The sequence below is a fragment of the Pseudopipra pipra genome, chromosome 6, assembly GCF_036250125.1.
Source record: "Pseudopipra pipra isolate bDixPip1 chromosome 6, bDixPip1.hap1, whole genome shotgun sequence".
Lineage (NCBI taxonomy): Eukaryota > Metazoa > Chordata > Aves > Passeriformes > Pipridae > Pseudopipra > Pseudopipra pipra.
The window spans coordinates 14,605,790-14,623,359 of record NC_087554.1 but is presented as its reverse complement, the minus strand read 5'-3'; the positions used below and the strand labels follow the sequence as shown (position 1 = coordinate 14,623,359).

Sequence of the window (17,570 nt, the reverse complement as noted above, 5' to 3'; positions counted from 1 at the left end):
CCACTGTCTTAAATTGTCATGCTGATATGTACATCTTAATGCTGTTTTGCTGCTCTGCTTCTCAGTTTGTTGCAGGCTGTTTCCACACGATCACTAGATAAAGAGTTAAGCTCAGTTGTGTTACTCTAAGGATGTCAGTTTTCCTGATTTCTCAGTACACAAAAAGGCTGTAACTGAGGTCATTGCACTACATGTTAGTGTCAATGAATGGGATTGTAAAGGATCTTAGGGCTGGGCTGTACAAGCTGTATTGCAACTCAGGACATGGTTAGAGTTTGCACACATAGTAGGGACAATAAGGGGGAAGTATACTTGAGACTGACTGTGAATTTTTTAGGCTTAGATTATATGAATTAATATGAGCAGATGGTGCTTTGCAGCTCCTGCTTTGCAGCCTGATTTCTGTTTTTTGATATGTGGTGTTAAAGCTCAGCCTAAAGTGCCTGAATAATAGGCGGCACTAGGCACTTTCTGAGCCTCACTGAATAACAAGACCTGACAGGCAGCCCATTGTTCTAAATTGCTGTCTCACAGTAAAACCAACTGCTTCTGAAATTTCACCTACCTGCTTTATTTAACTAAATCTCTACGCGTTTTCTATCCTAAAAATGCTGTCTGAGAAAGGTATAATGATCTTCTATTATACCGTCAGTTTTACATCCTGCTGCTTTAAAAAAAAATTCCAGTTAATTTTGCATGATTTTTCCTTGAAGTGCTTTCCAAGTTACATTGAAATGACTGAATAATCATGGAGGCTCACTGTGGCACTTGTAGTTTTGTCCCTTTTTTGACTACAGTTTCTCTAAAAGGCTGCAAGTGTTTTGTTCTTTCATGGAGAAATGTACTTCATCTTCTCCCCCCGCCACTGCTTTCTGATACTTATGTGTATGGGGATTCTGGTGAATACAAAGAGGTGGAGGTTGGTATGAGTGATGAAAGTTTCATCATATGAATGTTTCAAATGTGAAATTTGAAACAGTTGATATTATTATATAAACCCTTCAATTTTCTAGAAGAACTATATATTATATTTCTTATGTTAAAAGTTGCAAATAATAGACATTTCTCTTGGGAAAAGTTAGGTTTGCATCTTTTTATCTCAAAATTCTGTCATCTCCCTGTTTAATAGGGAAAGGAGAAACTGTGATATATAATACCAAAGTAATTGTTAGTGTTCTACTCTACTCAATCCTACAGACTTTTGTCTCTACTGCTTCAGATTCATTAGGTTGGTATACCAGTTCAAAAGTAACAAAATATATGAAAACAACTATTAATTACCCTAGTATTAGACAACTGTTCAGGAGAAGCTGTTCAAGTGTCCTAAAGAGAAGCAGTTTGTTTTATGCCTATACATCTCCTGTAGTTCAGCCTAGGTTGGGTTATTTCTAAAGCACCATCAGTAATTGTCAGTCAGTAATACAAATGTCATTAGGTTGACTGAAGAGTGCTGAGTTTCAGAAATTAAATGACAGTCTAGTAAAGAGGAGTATTAAAAATATCTGTATGGGGAAAGCTTGTTCCCATACTGGAGGGAAAAATAAAATATGCTCTTGTGTACGTTTATAATTTTGTAAGTGTGTGCCTCTTAGGGAGATGATATAATACTAACAGATATGACTGGTTAGTGAATGATGACATCCTCAGAGCAGCACAAGTTCTGCTGATCCAGAAGCCCCATGATGGCACTGACATTTGCAGTCCTGAAACTGGGGTACTTCTGTGTGTTAAGGCATTGCAGTTAAAAACATTGTTAGGTTATCCTTTTAAAGAGTTGAGTTTGTGCAAAGCCAGACTCCATGGTCTGTTATAGCCTGCATGATGTGGAAGATGTGAGTAAATGAGGGATCTTGAACTAAACAAAAACCAAACAAAAAGCACCCCTCCCTCCAATACATAAGATCAAGAGAAAAGTTATACACAAAATTCCAGTACTTTTCCAAGTGACTAATCCAGAGAGAGGCCAGAGATGGGAATGGAGAAAGTATTTTGAGCATTTTGTCACTAAGGAACTCTACCTTCCTTTGAAAAGCAGAGGTCACTTGCTTTCCTACTAGTGTAACCAGCAGAATCCTAAATAGGCTGAGAGTCTTTATGGTTTGTAGAGCTTCTGAGTCTTTATACACAGTACCAGAAGTCTGACTTGTCTCTGAGCCATTTTGCTTCCAGTTCTAATCCCAGTCCTAAAAAACATGCTATTCACAGTGAGTTTCCTAAGTGTCAAGGGCAGTGAAACAGCTCTAGAGTAAATTTTTAGAACTGTAGAACATCCTAACTTGGAAGAGACCCAAATGGATCATTGAAGTCCAGTTCCTGGCCCTGCACAGGACAGCCCCAAGAATCACACCATGTACCTGAGAGTGTTGTCCAAACACTTCTTTAGCTCTGGCAGGCTTGGGGCCGTGACCATGTCCCTGGGAAGCCTGTTCCAGATAAACCTTCTTGGTTTTGGGGTGGGGAACTAGCTTAGAATTTAGTGGTGTATTTTCAGGAAAAAGAGGACTGCAATTGCATGGCTACCATGAATGGATGTGGTTTTGAACGTTTGGAGCAAGTTGGTTAAGTGAGTGTTCTTTCATAGTGAGAGCTATCAGCTGTACAACTCTAGACTGCAGATCCCATGTGCTTTTCCTTTTCAGATTCTGCATTTCTACCACAGTTTGAACGTTCAAAACCCTTCGTTACTGACCACTTTCTTCTCTTATTAGAGATAATTTTAAAACACTGGCTGGCTTAAAAACATTCAAACTCTTCAAAATGCAGGCCATTGCCCTGGGTGAGATTTTTTGGATGCCCAGCAGAGGGAGCGGATGTCTCACTGTCAGGGACTGGAGACAACAGTCCTGTTTTGCCCCTGCCGTGAGTTCTCTCCTGCAGCACAGTCACATACTGTGTTTTCTGTGCTTTTGTAGCCTGCTGATGCTGTTTTGTGTCAGATAAAAATCTTCATCTTCAGTGGAAAATGTGCTAAATGAGCTATGATGGTAGATTGGATGTGTTGTTAATGTTTTGTGTAATATTGCGGAGCATGTGGCACTTCTCAGAAGAATTAGAAAAGCTTGTGAAACAAGTAAAGAAGATAAATGGGTAGTTTCTTGTTTTGTTGTTTATGGTTTTTTTTTCAATTGAACAGATCACAGTAGGAAGATTCAGTAGTACTTATTACATATGAAAAAAGGCAGAAGGTCCTGTCACGCAAGGGTAGACCTGTCACAGTGTGAGTTAATGTGACGATCTCTAAGACACAGGCTATATTGAGGAATTCCTACTCCCAGTTCCACTCATTCCTCTCACATAAATCTGGTGATGCAAATTTAGGCCTTCAGCACTGAGCTGTGCAGTGTCAAAGGAGGAATCTCCAGCTATGGCCTTTTTCTTAAAACTGTTGCCAAGGTACAAGGAAGCTACTACCTAAACTGTGACTTCAATTTTTTCAGTCACAGATACTCCCATCAGCCTTGTGTGATGGAGAAAACAGTGGATACACTGTGTGATTTGGTCTGTACAGCCACAGTAGACCACTAAGACTGATGCCATTACCTCTGTCATTTCAGTGACAGTAAAGTTGGGCTAGAAGTATCTGGCTCAAAAGAAAAAACCAAAACTGTTATGTTAAAAAAATAGGTCCCGGGGTTATCTAGGGTGGCACAGTCTTGACAAATGCATTAAAGATTACAATATTTATTGTAATACTCTCGTGAATTCTTTATGAAGTCCATTCTGTAAGCAGATAGCGGGGTTTGAGTTTTGCAGAATGGCAATTTTTTTTGAGTGGTTATGGCTGAATGAAGCTTCTCATTTCTTCATGTTCCTGATGAGTCTCCTGTGCCTCTGGCATTCTGGAAGAGCCAGCTTTTCTGATCTTCTGCAGCAGCAGTTGAAAGTGTGTTCACAACTGATCTTGGTACCAGGGACTGGTGCACTGGCAGTCCCAAAGCAAGCAGATGAAGGGGAGGTTCCCCCCAGATCAGAACTAGTATAGCCAGTCTTTATTCACTTTCATGAAGTGTGTTTTGATGAACCCGCCTCTTCCCCTAAACTTTTTAGTCAATAAAGATCTTCACCAAGACTGTAAAAATAGTAGTCTTAATTTGTAACATAAGGACCTTTTCCAGACCTAAAGTGAAAGCACAGAGCCTCGCAACAAAATAATTGTAGATATTTCTTTTTAACGAGCATGACAATGCATTCCACCCAGATTTCTTGATTAAAACGAGTTGCTTTAGCTTTGCTGAAACTTGAAATCAGCCTGATGTAGATACCAGCAGGGAAGACTTAAGCCTAAGAAGAAATTTGGGAGCTTGAAACTTGAGTATTCAAATGGAACGTTTTAGGCAATCATTAACCAGCGATAATGCTGCCATGAAAGCAGATGCATTTGGGAGGAGACACACAAAGTTTCATTGATTAAGAACAACATCCTGTGCTGTTGACATTAATGAGAAAAGTCCCGTCAACTATCAGTGTGGCATTTTGATACATTTCACATAATAAATATTAATAGTAGTTTAGAGGAAACGCTACCAGAGAGCAGTGAAGCCAAAGTATTTGACTTTGTCCTTTTAGAGATCGAAGTACAAAGGTATAAGAAGATGCTGTTGGTGGTTTGTTAAAGTCGTTTCCTGGTGATTATTTGTATATCTTATTGTGCAGTGGATTGATTTGTGGTGCCTAGTGGAAGAAGTCGTGCTCTAGTTTTGATAGTGCCATGTCGCGTGGTTCATGTTAAAAGTCTTTGTTAGTAAAGGTCTAGCCAGGACCTGCATTTTTCAGTCTTATCTTGAGCAGCTCATAAGGTTCAACCTTAAATGGAGTGGGCAATGTTTCCATCACTGATTTCTTCTCAGCCTCCCTAGCTGAAGGAATCATTAGGCAGAATTTATAGAAACTTGGAAATTTCTAGTCTAGTCATCGTAGCATATCAGATTTGGATTTATACTAGAGGAAGGAAAGCCTTTTGATTGTATTCTGATAAATAAAATTTGAAATTTTATAGAAGTGGCCACCCTGTCTATTCTACATGACTAAATTGAACACTGCCAGGGAATGTTCTTGGGGTGCTTCCATTTGATTGCCAATAAAGGTTAGCATGGTCCCCAAAAAAAGACAAAGAGATGCATTTTCTGAATCCAGAATCGGGCAAGGTAATAAGACCAAGTGAAGACCAAGTTTCCTGTTGAAGGAAGATCTCTCAGAAAACAGATAGTAAAAGCAAAGTTAAACTGCTGAAGTGTAAAGGAAGAAAATCACTCCAAAATTATTTGAATTAACACATGGACCTTGTATTTAAGATAATCTGTGGAGTACAAATCTGATGTGTAGAGACTAGTTAGTATTTATAAAATTGTTATTTGGCCACTAATCTGCCTTTTGGTGTTCAATATCAAGTCTAAACAAATATGGGTAAATCTGATCTAAACATTACCTGAAATTCAGAAAGTATTCAGGACTCAACAGTATCAAACCTTTGCATCAAAATTATTACCAGATTGTATTATTGCTTGCAAACCTTTTAAAATATTAATTCACAATTATTTTTTCTTCTCCCTTTCATTTTTGAGGTTGGAGATGAGATAGTTCGTATAAATGGATATTCCATTTCATCGTGCACACATGAAGAAGTCATAAACCTCATTCGTACAAAGAAAATAGTGTCCATAAAAGTAAGACGTAAGTAACTTAAAAAATCACCTCTATCACCAAAGATTATTAATAGATTATTGACTCTTATTAATAGATTGCTGATGATCTGTAGAAACTTAACAGAGAATTTTTCTTTTTCAGATGTTGGCATGATACCTGTCAAAAGGTAAGGGCATTTCATGTGAAAACAAATTAGATCACTTATTTTCACTTAGCCTTTTGTATCCAAAGAACCTGTGTTTATTATGAAAATGTTTTGAATGCTGATTAAAATGTCATTTTCTTTGTAATAAATGGGCAGATGTCTTCTTTGATGAATCTGACTTTTTATGCCGGTTGCCTCCTTAACCCTTCTCTATTTCCTCATTTTTCATGGATGTTTCCTGGAAATTTAGTTATCAATGTACCTACCTTAACAGAGAAATCCACTGCTTCTTTAGCATCTGAGATTGCTTCAGAGCTTGGAAAAATTTAGAATTATTGTCCACTTGTAATTTTTGTTGAAAAGTTGAATCTTTAAGTGGAATGTTACAGAAATTTTAGCGATGGGAGATGTCTGTCTGCATAGACATTTATATAAGCTGTTTGAGTTGTTATGATTCTTTTTGCAGTCTTTCTTAGAGTTTCCTAAAATTGTTTCACTTGAGGAGGTTTGATCAATTTTATATCTGACCAGCTTTACTAGCTTAAATAATTGTATTGTTGTTTGATGTTTTATTTAAATTGATGACAAATAAACCAGTTGTTGTGAATAGTATCCAAAGAAAGTTGTGGATGCAAAATAGAAGACCACATTCAAAAGTAGCTTCTTGAGTACATTTTTATTTGTGCCATTATTTTAAATTGTTTTCTTCTTCCAGTTCAGCAGATGAACCCCTTAAATGGCAATATGTAGATCAGTTTGTGTCAGAATCTGGGGTAAGAGATCAATATTTTATTAACATATCTTCTGGGAAATCTGTAATGGTTCTGAAACAGTTTCTCCTGTGACCTTATCATAGAAACTATTGTTTGTATTTCTGTGATGCAATATCTTGTTACAAGTGTTCTGTTAGAAACATTTTTTGTGATATGAAATTATTCTAGAGCCATTAGGTAAGAAAAGGGCAAGACACAAATGAAATAGCTTTTACTCATTAATTGGTGCTTTATTTTGCTTGAGCTTATTGACTTCCCAGCCTGTAGTTCTACTGTATAAATCTTTATCAGATTATTTTGTCTATATTAGGTGTATTAGTGGAGGAATGACAACTTTGAATGCAAAGGGTTGCAGCAGTGAAAAGAAATACCACAATTACTGTTCTTTCACTTTCAGGAAGAAAGACTTAGTTCAATAGCGAGCACTATCGTGTATTTCTCCAGCCCTATTGTCAGGGAACAGCTAAATGATTATTTTGCCATATCACTTTCCTCTAATTTTTCTTCGGCCTTTTCTGAAGACCAAGTTTGACTATTTAAGTAATCTTCTCTAAATAGATAAGTTCAGTCTTTCACCTTAGCCATGCAGATCCACTGAAATGACTCTAATTCACATTCATTTCCATTAGGATGGGACCTTGGAGGAATCTTATCTTGATGTTGGCGGGGTTTCATTTTGGCTATAGGAAATTTTATAGTAGTCTTGATATGAATTCAAGACAGAGTAACATCTGCAACATTTTTTAATCCCTCTATAGGAAGCAAAGGGCAGTGTTGCTGGACTTGCTTCTTCTGGAGGGAGAGACAGTAAGGAGAAGAAAGTCTTCATTAGCTTGATAGGTACAAAAGGCATGGGATGCAGGTGCGTAGACATTTGTTATTTAATGTCACTGGTTTATTAAGTGAGACATTCAAGGCGGTTATTTCCATCCTTTGTTGCTATGATATCATGAAAATAAAAATCTACATTGGATCAGAAAGGCAAACTGCAACAGCAGGATATCTGTGGCACATATTACTTATTTTTGGACAAAACATAAATACCTGTGTTAAAATTTCTGATATAAACAACACAAAACAAGAACCATCATAAAGCTATATCCAGTTCCTAAAATTAATGTTGAATCTGCAGGGGTTTTTTAGAAATATGATTCTCTGATTCTCAGACTCTTGTCCTCGCACTAGTTACGGAGGTTTTGGGGTAGAAGAGATATTGTAGAATTTTTTTATGTATTTAGGAATAGGTAGTTGAAATTGCCAGGAGTTTTCTTTCATGTTATCTGGAGGATATAAAGACTTCTAAAAATTATTTACAGACCTGAGAAGGTGGTTCAACATCACTTGTTGGATATATAATCTACAAAAGTAGTTTCTGTGTTTGGGCCCAGCTTAGATGGCAGCTTAAAGTTTCCAAGCTAGATGTTCCTCTGGTTGAAACATCCTTCTTGCTTCTAATACAAAATCCTAAAAAATAACATGGTTTTATACACAGAATATACTGCAGTTCAGTGAGTAAACATGCAAGCAATTAGTAATTCTTCATTGGGTTGCTCGCTTTCAAATACTGTTGGTGTCCCTTAGAAGGTGTAGGTCAGTATACTGTGTTAGTTGCGACATCTAAGGCAAAATCTAGAAGCTTGAATATTTTTCTTTAAGCTTTTTGTTAAATAAGAGTTTTGTGGTGTAAAAAATAAAAAAGCAGGATGATAAGCTGTTATGGTGTTTGTTTCAGAGTAGGCTCATACCATAAATATTCTTTTCTCGTAAGTTATTTTTGATTAAACAACTGAAACTATTCACTGTATTATACTGTATTATTCTATAAGTATCATCCAATAAATGTTTTGGGTTTTTTACATTACCAGTATTTCCAGTGGTCCGACACAAAAACCAGGCATTTTTATCAGCAATGTTAAGCCGGGTTCTCTTTCAGCAGAGGTGGGCTTAGAGGTGAGTGTGTCACCTTCCAAGGTAGGTACCACAAAGGACCTCTTGTTTGGTATTTTCGACTTCAAGGATTCTGGATCACTGTAAAGTGACTAGCTGGGTTGTTTTTTGTTGTTTTGGGGTTTTTTTCCCATGGAAAAGGAATACCTTTTGACTATATTTCAAATGAAGCTAGTTTCCTAAAATTTTAAGAACATGAATGACCTGGGTCAGACCAATATCCTGCCAAGCTCAGGATTTGATCTCAAGCAGTGGCAATAGGAAATGCTAGTATAGGAGGATGTGCAAGCCTGACCAGTTTCTGGTCTGTTCCCCTTGTGCTCTGCCAGTACCCATGATTATTGTACTAAGGATGTTAGAGAGCATATCTCTTTCTGTTTTTATTTAATATATGTAGTAACTTAGCATCTGTACTAAAATTTGTATTAATTTCTTTAGGTTGGTGATCAGATTGTTGAGGTAAATGGAGTGGACTTTTCTAATGTGGATCATAAAGAGGTAAGATCAAGTCTTTCTAATTCCCTGAGTTTGTAGTTGTCAGCTTATTAAACATCTCTCTGATTTTCCTGGCCACAAAAAATTGATTTTCATACTAGGCTACTAACTCAAGGGGTTGAATGGAGCATGGGAATGTGGAGGTTTGCATACCTACCACCCTGTTTAGTTCAGGTGGGGGTTCTGGAAATTCCAACCTTGACAACCAGCATCTTCCATTGAATATATACTGACCTTTTTTACCGCTTGTTTCAGGCTGATTTTTGTTTTGTTTTAATTTGCAGGCTGTCAGAGTGCTCAAAAGTAGTCGTACTTTGACTATCTCTGTGGTAGCAGGCGCTGTAAGTAGTATATTTGTAAAAGCAGAACACCGTGAAAATTCCTATGTCGGCAAATAAATGGTGAAAAAAAATTATAAAAACTAAACCTTTGTTTCTTTATAAGATCTGTACCACTAAATTCTGTCAAACCAGGGCAGTGTTGAATGGCTTTCGATTATTTCATACCATCCAAAGTGTTCTCAAATGAAACTGTTTCATGATTGTGGGCCAATGCAAAACAGTTCCCTTTACAGTGGAAATTAAATTTACCATAATGGCTTCTCGTGTTTGAGAGCTTCTGTTCAAATAGATATCTGCTTCTGCTGAAACATAAAAGGTAAATTGGATTGGAGTCAAATCCTGAATCCATTTCCACTGTTTCTTACAACACAACTTTAAGCCTTTGGGGCTTAATCTAAAGCCAGTTGAAATTAATTAAATCTTCTCTCTGACTTCAGTGTGACTTTTAATAAATGTTTGAATGTTTTTACTACCTTAATCCTTCTTACTGCAAAGTGTGTAGTTATGTACAAGAGGATAATCAAGTTCCATAGACTTATCAAAGATGGTGTTTTCTAATTGTCTTGCAACTGAATTAAATAGGGGAAAAAAAGATGTAATAAATCACTTCAGCTACTTCCTAAGAGTTGAGTGTTGCTACATTAAGGAATTAATGGTTTATTTAAACTGCTCCTATGGTAACAAAAGATGCAGTTTTCCAAAGACATGTTAGACATTGTTTAAAAAAATGCTCCAGACCCAATTATTAAGCTCCAGAAACTCAACATCCTAAGGACTTAGTTTCAACTTTCAGATGTGTTACCAACTGTTAGAAAATATGAGATCTACTCCAGCGTGCATCGCTGGGATTCTGTCCTTAGAACAAACTGTTGCTCTGGAACTGTTCTGTTCCACATTGCTTCACCTTGCATGTCTCTCCTTTCCTCAATACACATTTTTGTACTGGAGAAGAGATAGCAAAAGGAAATAATTTCCCTACTCCTGGTTTTCGTTAGCAAATACCAGGGTGCAGAGGCATTCTTCAATGACTGCTTTTGTTTAAGCTATCTTCTTTGAGCCTTAGAGACATGAAAAATCCTGCCTTCCTAATTAACGTGGGATTTTAATTTCAGAAATGAAAATTAGATAAATGTTATCAATGCTCCTCTATGGAAATATCTTTCTTGAATAGGAAGTAGTGGTGTTGTCTTAACTGTAAAGCAAATGAAACAGGAACAAAACCAACTGAAACACATCAACTATATAATGTTTTGGGAATGTGTGTTCCCTGTGTTTGGGTTCCCTGAATGACGGTACTTTTCAGCAGCAGCCAGGCATAAGAATATTAAAACACAGTAACTATGTAGTTGTCTTCACACTGGGAATCATTCAGTGTGCTGTTCTCTGACATTTCATTGCTCAGTTAGGTTTCAAGAAGGTATAATGTCAAGTTTTTTCTGGGTGACACACTGAGCAGGTATTTGGCATGACCCCCTACACTGTTGTTGCATGACTCCTATGAGGTGTTAAGCACATCGTAACTTGGAGGATGAAATTGGAATAGCTCTTTGGAGTGAAGTGGTCAGATCTTTCAGGGTCTTTCAGAATGCATTCCTCAGAAAAAGTGAGGAAATGGCAGATGTGCTAGTATGTAGTTGATTTTTTAATTATTTCCTAAAAGAACTACATTCATGAGTTTTTCTCACAACTGATTTGGGTGGTGGTTGTGATTGCAGGGAAAGGAGCTGTTCATGACTGAAGAAGAAAGACAAAGAGAAGCACGTCTCCGTGAGCAAGAACGCCAGGAGTTAATGCATCAGAAGCGGCTTGCGCTGGAGACTAACAAAATCATCAAAGAGCAGCAAGAGAAAGAGAGACTGTAAGGATTGTGTGTAGGACAGTCTGAAAAACTTAGCTTGGGTTTGGAAAGGGCATGGGAGACAGGAGCACACTGTGATTTCTGTGACAATTCTCGCAGAAGTGAGAAGATTCCCAACTTAGATTAACTTGGTTTTGCTGTTGCAGAATCTCTGTTCATAAAATGCTTATCCTGTGGTGCTCTTGACATTCTGGGTTTTCCAAGCTGATGTCATTCAAACCCATCTCAAGTAGAAGTTGCTCCCCGTCTGTCATACCTCTATGATTCAGTGTCCCTATTATCCAGATGGTCAGGAATCACCTCAGGGTTCCTATGAAAACATACTGAACCCTTGGTAACTTTAAGATGACTTTAAAAAATTTTCCCCAGTATGTTTGTATTTATTGTCTATGTCTTTTACTAACTATATGCTGACACACTTTGTCCAAGTTCTTACTCAGAAAATACTATTTTTATCATGGTGTCCTAATTCTTCTTATTACAGAAGAAAACTGGAGATTTCCCAGAAGGCTGCAGAGGAAGAAGAGAGATATCGCAGAGAAATAGAGCAGTAAGTAGAAATCTGAAATAGGCAGTATGCCACCTGAAAAAGAGTTCTTTTATATTAGATCTGGGTAAAAACATTCTGCATGTTCCTTTCTAATAAAATTGTGTTATGTTTCCATTTAGCTAAATGTAGGGTCCAGTACGTATCAGTAAGTACACCACAGTTACAGAATAGGAAACTGATCTGAAAATCAGCACCTGGAAAACATGAGGCTTATGACAATAATAAATTCAATGTGAAATTGAAGTTGAGCACTTATTTTTAAAATATGTTATTAACATATAGAGAAACTTGGGCTTAAGGAAGTTTTGTGTCTCTAAACTTGTTTACTCTGTTGTCTTCATTTAATTCTAACAGAAAAAAATTAGTACTGCTATGAAGCAGATCAGGTTAAAAACAGAGAAGAATCACTAAAGAGTTGGGAAACATGCGTATACTCGGGGGGTTGGTGACATATCCACTTACCTTATATTTTAAAAAAACCGAACACAGGTAGTTTGTTCATGATTTGTAAGAGAGAATTTAATAGTCTTTTCAGGCTGTCAGTCAGTTCTGACAACAAAAGCTATGTAGAGTTAGACAGGGGAGGTTTATGTTAGATATTAGAAAAAGGTTCTTCACCCAGAGTTTGGTTGGGTACTGGAACAGGCTCTCCAGGGAAGTGATCACAGCACCAAGCCTGACAGAGTTCAAGAAGTGTTTGGACAATGCTCTCAGGCGCATGGTGTGACTCTTGGGGATGGTCCTGTGCACAGCCAATGATTCTTGTATGTCCCTTCCAACTCAACATATTCTGTGATTCTGTAAAATAAGGACTATGTGCTGCTAACTGACTTGAGTCATAAATTTTAACTAGGCTTTTGCTTTTCTAAGGTGAGAATTAATTAAAACAGTGGCACCAAAAGCAGGCAGTTCTGTAACCTATTTTATTCAGGAAATCTGATTTTTATTATCACAGTCTCATCATCATGGCTAGGCTTTGCAAATGAGGATTTGGGAAGGGCTCACAGTCTATTCTTGGTTTTAAAAAGCTATGGTTCTAGAACAAGACACATTCAAAGATTGTATCATAATATAGTCGCTACTATATTTGTTACTTCAGCATTTTTTTACATTTGGAAGTTTGAAATTAACCAGTATTACATATTGATATTTTCACAGTACTTAATTTCCTTTCTAAATGTTGGGAAATTACATGAAAGAAGAGTAAGTTACACAGTATCTCTTTTGATCTGAATCTGTAAGGTGCAAAAAGGAATATATTTCCCAGCTGTCACAAGAGAAAAATTTTCTGACAGTCTGGCCTTGGGCTCTGCTGCAGCACATGGATGAATTCTTATGCCTTTCCCTTTTCTAATTCCTGGGGAACTGATAATCCTGTTCTTTATTATGGTCTATAATAGAAATCCCTGCAAAAGCCAAAAGCTGCTATAAAAGCAGACCATCACAGATGACGAATGACACTGTTCTCCAAATCCGGATTGCCTGTCTGTTATAATGAATGTTGCATATCTGCTGTGCTCTTCTGAACTAAGTGCATCTTTACTCACTATGGGGGGGCTTTCATGCCTTGAGGCCTTCTCATTTTAAGGTGTAGCGTGGCTTTATACTTCATTGTATAATTTTCAAGTGCTGCTCAGGCACTGTAAAACTTTTCCATATTACAAACCAAAATTTTAAGTCAGTGTCAATCTCCTTGGTGAGGAGGAGGCAGAATGGTAGTAGAGGAACTTAGATGAAATCTAAAGCTTAGATTTAATAAGCAGTTGTGGCAGGCAGTTACACTAGAACACAATGCTTTCCTGTATTAATGGTTTGTGAGGATCACCGCTTGGTATCTTTTAGAAATCCTTTCTGCAGTAATTCCTTGTATAAAGTCACTACTGTGCTGTTTTTTGATATCTTGCATGCATTTTTGGAAAAATTTTCAAATGTGCTTCAATGGCAGAAGTCCCTAACCCCGTGTACTTCTATGTAACCCCATTTTTTAAAATTTAAATTAAATGGAAAACATTCTGTCCATTGTTCCCTGCTATTGACTATGCCTCTAAATTTAAATACTGAGCTCAGCTACAGATTTAAGACTTCTTTGACCCCATGTGAATATTTTTTTCAATTTATTTAGCTAATTTAGAAATGCAAAAGATAATCCAAGTATAAGTAGCATCATATATATCTAAGACCTGGTAAATTTTGGCACCGTGTATCAGCTTACCAGTTCAAGACCAGCTATAGTCAAAAATAGATCTTGGATCACTTAAGGCCCCATATATGAAGCTACAAGCTGTTAGGTTATACGACACTTCTGTTGTGACCTACTTGGTATTTGCTGAATTTTCCTTTGAAATGTCCTTTTTTTTTTGGATCACGGTGCCATTCTAGGTGCCTTCTAGGTAATTTACTTGTTCTGCAAGCTCCTTTGTCCTGAAGTGTGACACTCCCTCTCTGCCCCTCTGCCTTCTCTCTCTACCCCTCCATTCCCCTCTGTTCTCTTTTTTTATTTCTTTTTTTTTTTCATTTTTTTTTCTAGAATCCTGAACTTAACGTGGTTTGTGTTTCAACAGTATTTAGTTCTTTTTGGGAAGAGTCACTTTTTAGTGCAACATAGAACTATGTGTTTGGGAAGCAATCATCAAAATGGATCTAAGATATAGAAGGAAGATACGTACTTTTTAGGTATAATTCACCATTGTATTGTCTGATTTAGGCATGTGGTAGATGTTCTGTCATCCAGTGTTATAGTTAAAACTGACTGTTTTTCTGATAGTTCTAAAAATGAAAAATTACTAGCTGAGAGATGTTTTTTACTTCAGTCAAGGGGACAGTCAGTACTGTAGTGTATCACTCTGAGCTTAGTATCTGTGCAGGTGTTTATATAATTGGCCTTAAAAGTCTCAATATAAAATAAGAATATTTTACTCAGTTACACTGTATTTTGCAAATTATCTTAGTAGCTTAGTAAATGAAAAAGAATGATGAAAGGAATTTACTTTGGGAGAAGGAAGAATTTATTATGCTTTATATTAAAAGAAAAACTAAACATACTAAACACAAATAATTGTACTGTATATATTGATTCTGTTGTTTTGATACTTGGAATTCCTAGCTGCATTTTTTTCTTCTAGGATAACAGCAGAGGAGGAGAAATTTAAAAAGGAGTGGGAAGAAGACTGGGGTCCTAAAGAACCACCCAAGTCTTTAAAAACTGTAACTGCAGAAGTGCATTCTGTCCCACGTTCCAAACACAAAAGTAAGTAATTGATTTCAGCTTACCTCCTTGTATTTGTTTCAGACATATCACTGAGCTGTATGGAGTATATCACCAGTTTGTGTCCAAGCCAAGTTGGTTAGCGCATGGTGCTAATAACACCAAGGTTGTGGGTTCAGTCTCTGTACAGGCCATTCACTTAAGAGCTGGACTTGGTGATCCTTGTGGGTTCCTTCCAACTCAGAATATTCTGGGATTCTGTGACTTGGTTATTTTCAGAAGGCTGGAAACACACAGTAAATTAATTTAGCAACTCTTATTTAACAGGTACCTATCTTGCAAAATTTACGTCCACTGTAATAGTCATGGGTGTTAACCATCAGCAGCATAAGGCAAAAATTAAAAAAAAAAAGCTTATGAAGGAATCGTCTTGAAGTATAAACCTCTTTAGCTTGGGGTTTTGGTGCATTGTTTTCCATGTTTTTTCTGTTCAATGTTTTGCTTGTCAACCTTTTCACAATTTGGGTTAGAAGGGATCTTAAATGTCATCCGGTTCCAACCCCCCTGTCATGGATGGGGGCACCTTCCACTACACCAGGTTGCTCAGAGACCAGTCCAACCTGACCTTGAACATTCATTCTAGGGATGGGTATCCACAACTTCTCTGGGCAACCTGTTCCAGTGTCTTACCACCCTCACAGTAAAAAAATTTCTTCTTAATATCTAATCTAAACCTATCCTCTTCTAGTTTAAAACCATTCCCCCTTGTCCTGTCACTACATGCCCTTTTAAAAAGTCCCTTTTCAGCTTTCTGGTAGCCCCTCTTAGGTACTAGAAGGCTGCTCTAAGGTCTACCCAGAGCCTTCCCTTCTCCAGGCTGAGCAAGCCCAGCTCTCTCAGCCTTTCCTCATAGATGTGCTTCAGTCTCTGATCATCTTTGTGGCCTCTGCCCTGGACCTGCTCCAGCAGATTCACATCCTTCTTATGCTGGGGATGCCAAAGTTGGATGCAGCACTCCAGATGGGGTCTCACAAGAGTGGAGTAGAGGGGGAGAATCACTTCCCTCAACCTGCTGGCCACGCTGCTTTGGATGCAGCCCAGGATAGGACTGGTTTCCTGGGTTGCAAGCTCACTTGGCCAGGTCATACTGAGCTTCTCATCCACCAGCACCCCCGAGTTCTTCTCAGGGATGCTCTCAGTCCTTTCTCCTCCCAGTCTGTATTTGTGCTTGCATTGCCTCAACCCACATGCAGGACCTTGCACTTGACCTTATTGAACTTCATGAGGTTCACACAGACCCACTTCTCAAGCCTGTTCAAGTCCCTCTGGATGGCATCCCTTTCCTCCAGCATGTGAACCTGAAAATGGATTTGGTATCACTGGGCACTCTGCTTCAGAATTAGTCGAGAGACTGAGGAGGTTCTGTTTGTACACTGCAGTTTTCCATGAAGAATTGCCCTGAAGTGTGTCTGACTTACTTGTCTTAGGAATTTAAGGCAGAGCATAGTTGACAGTTAGGAAGTTACATGGGAATGTACAAAGAGTATGTGGAGAGCGTGCTAAAATTGTATTGTAAAAAAAAAAAAACAACTGCAAAGTGCTCGTTGCATAATTTACAGAACTGGGCCTATTCCTAATGTGATTATATTATTTTGTGTATGACTTTGGCGAAGTCACTTAACTTTTCATGAAAGAGAAACTGAGGTAAGGAATTGTTTCTTCTGCAACCATCTCCTACCCGTTTAGTTTTCTGACTCTTCAGTACAATATTTTCTCTGTGTAGCATTCGCCCCAGTGACAGTGCAGTAGAAGGCTGATACTTCTTTTTGAAGGCACATATCCCAGAACTGCTGATGGTTTGGTTACAGGAAAAGCCGCCTACCTCTGCACCCACCTTCATCACAGAGCAGACTAATGATCCACATGCAGATTTTAACTGCTCTTCAAAGTTGGAGGAGGTTGGAAATTGATTTGATTCAAGCAGGACCTTACTTTTTTTTCCTCTCCTCAATTATGCAGAAAAATATCTTGTTACTAGCTACTGTTTTTTTTATTTCATGGAAACTTCTAATCACACATTGCTGATCTCTTTTTCATTTCATGGGAACTTCCAGTTAGACTGTCACTTCTGTCTCCTCACTCCTTTCCTCCTTTGTTTCTCTAGTAGATTTAGAGGGAGTTGCACATGACCAGCTTGAAACAGATGACATGGATGAAGTGATCATGAAGCAGGACAAACAGGTTTGCCTCTCAGCCTTAACATCCAATCCTGATTCAAATTCTTCCTGTGTCTCACTTCCTCCTGACAGTCAGTCTTGACACAGAACTGACCATTTGGGTTTTCCTAGGGTAAAATTCCTTTGGTAAAACATTATAGGTTTTGACGCTGCTGCTGTCATTGCTTTCTAAAGATACCTTGATATTAAATCTAACGGTCCTGCAGAAACATGGATTATATTGCAAGCTCTGTGTGTTATCAGTGTTTCATATATAAAATTATGGTAAGAGATTATTTTGTATGTTTTTAATTAGCAGTATGTTTTGTATTATTTATGCACTTGGCTTGAAATATTTTGTCCTAGGAAATGGAGTTTTTCTTGTCTCCTCAAACGC

General features: G+C 37.7%; 1 protein-coding gene across 4 annotated transcripts in view; it reads left to right on the top strand.

Annotated features, from left to right (window-relative positions):
- USH1C (USH1 protein network component harmonin) overlaps positions 1-17,570 on the top strand; it is a 48,459-nt gene that overhangs the window by 7,666 nt on the left and 23,223 nt on the right. For 2 of the 4 annotated variants that reach the window (XM_064657476.1, XM_064657479.1), the window contains exons 5-15: positions 5,562-5,670; positions 5,785-5,809; positions 6,504-6,561; positions 7,320-7,423; positions 8,427-8,511; positions 8,947-9,006; positions 9,288-9,344; positions 11,060-11,202; positions 11,687-11,752; positions 14,875-14,999; positions 17,122-17,198. In XM_064657476.1, the coding sequence (XP_064513546.1) occupies positions 5,562-5,670; positions 5,785-5,809; positions 6,504-6,561; positions 7,320-7,423; positions 8,427-8,511; positions 8,947-9,006; positions 9,288-9,344; positions 11,060-11,202; positions 11,687-11,752; positions 14,875-14,999; positions 17,122-17,198 (909 nt within the window). The remainder of the gene's footprint in view (positions 1-5,561; positions 5,671-5,784; positions 5,810-6,503; positions 6,562-7,319; positions 7,424-8,426; positions 8,512-8,946; positions 9,007-9,287; positions 9,345-11,059; positions 11,203-11,686; positions 11,753-14,874; positions 15,000-17,121; positions 17,199-17,570) is intronic. The other 2 variants (XM_064657477.1, XM_064657478.1) reach the window with 2 other exon arrangements.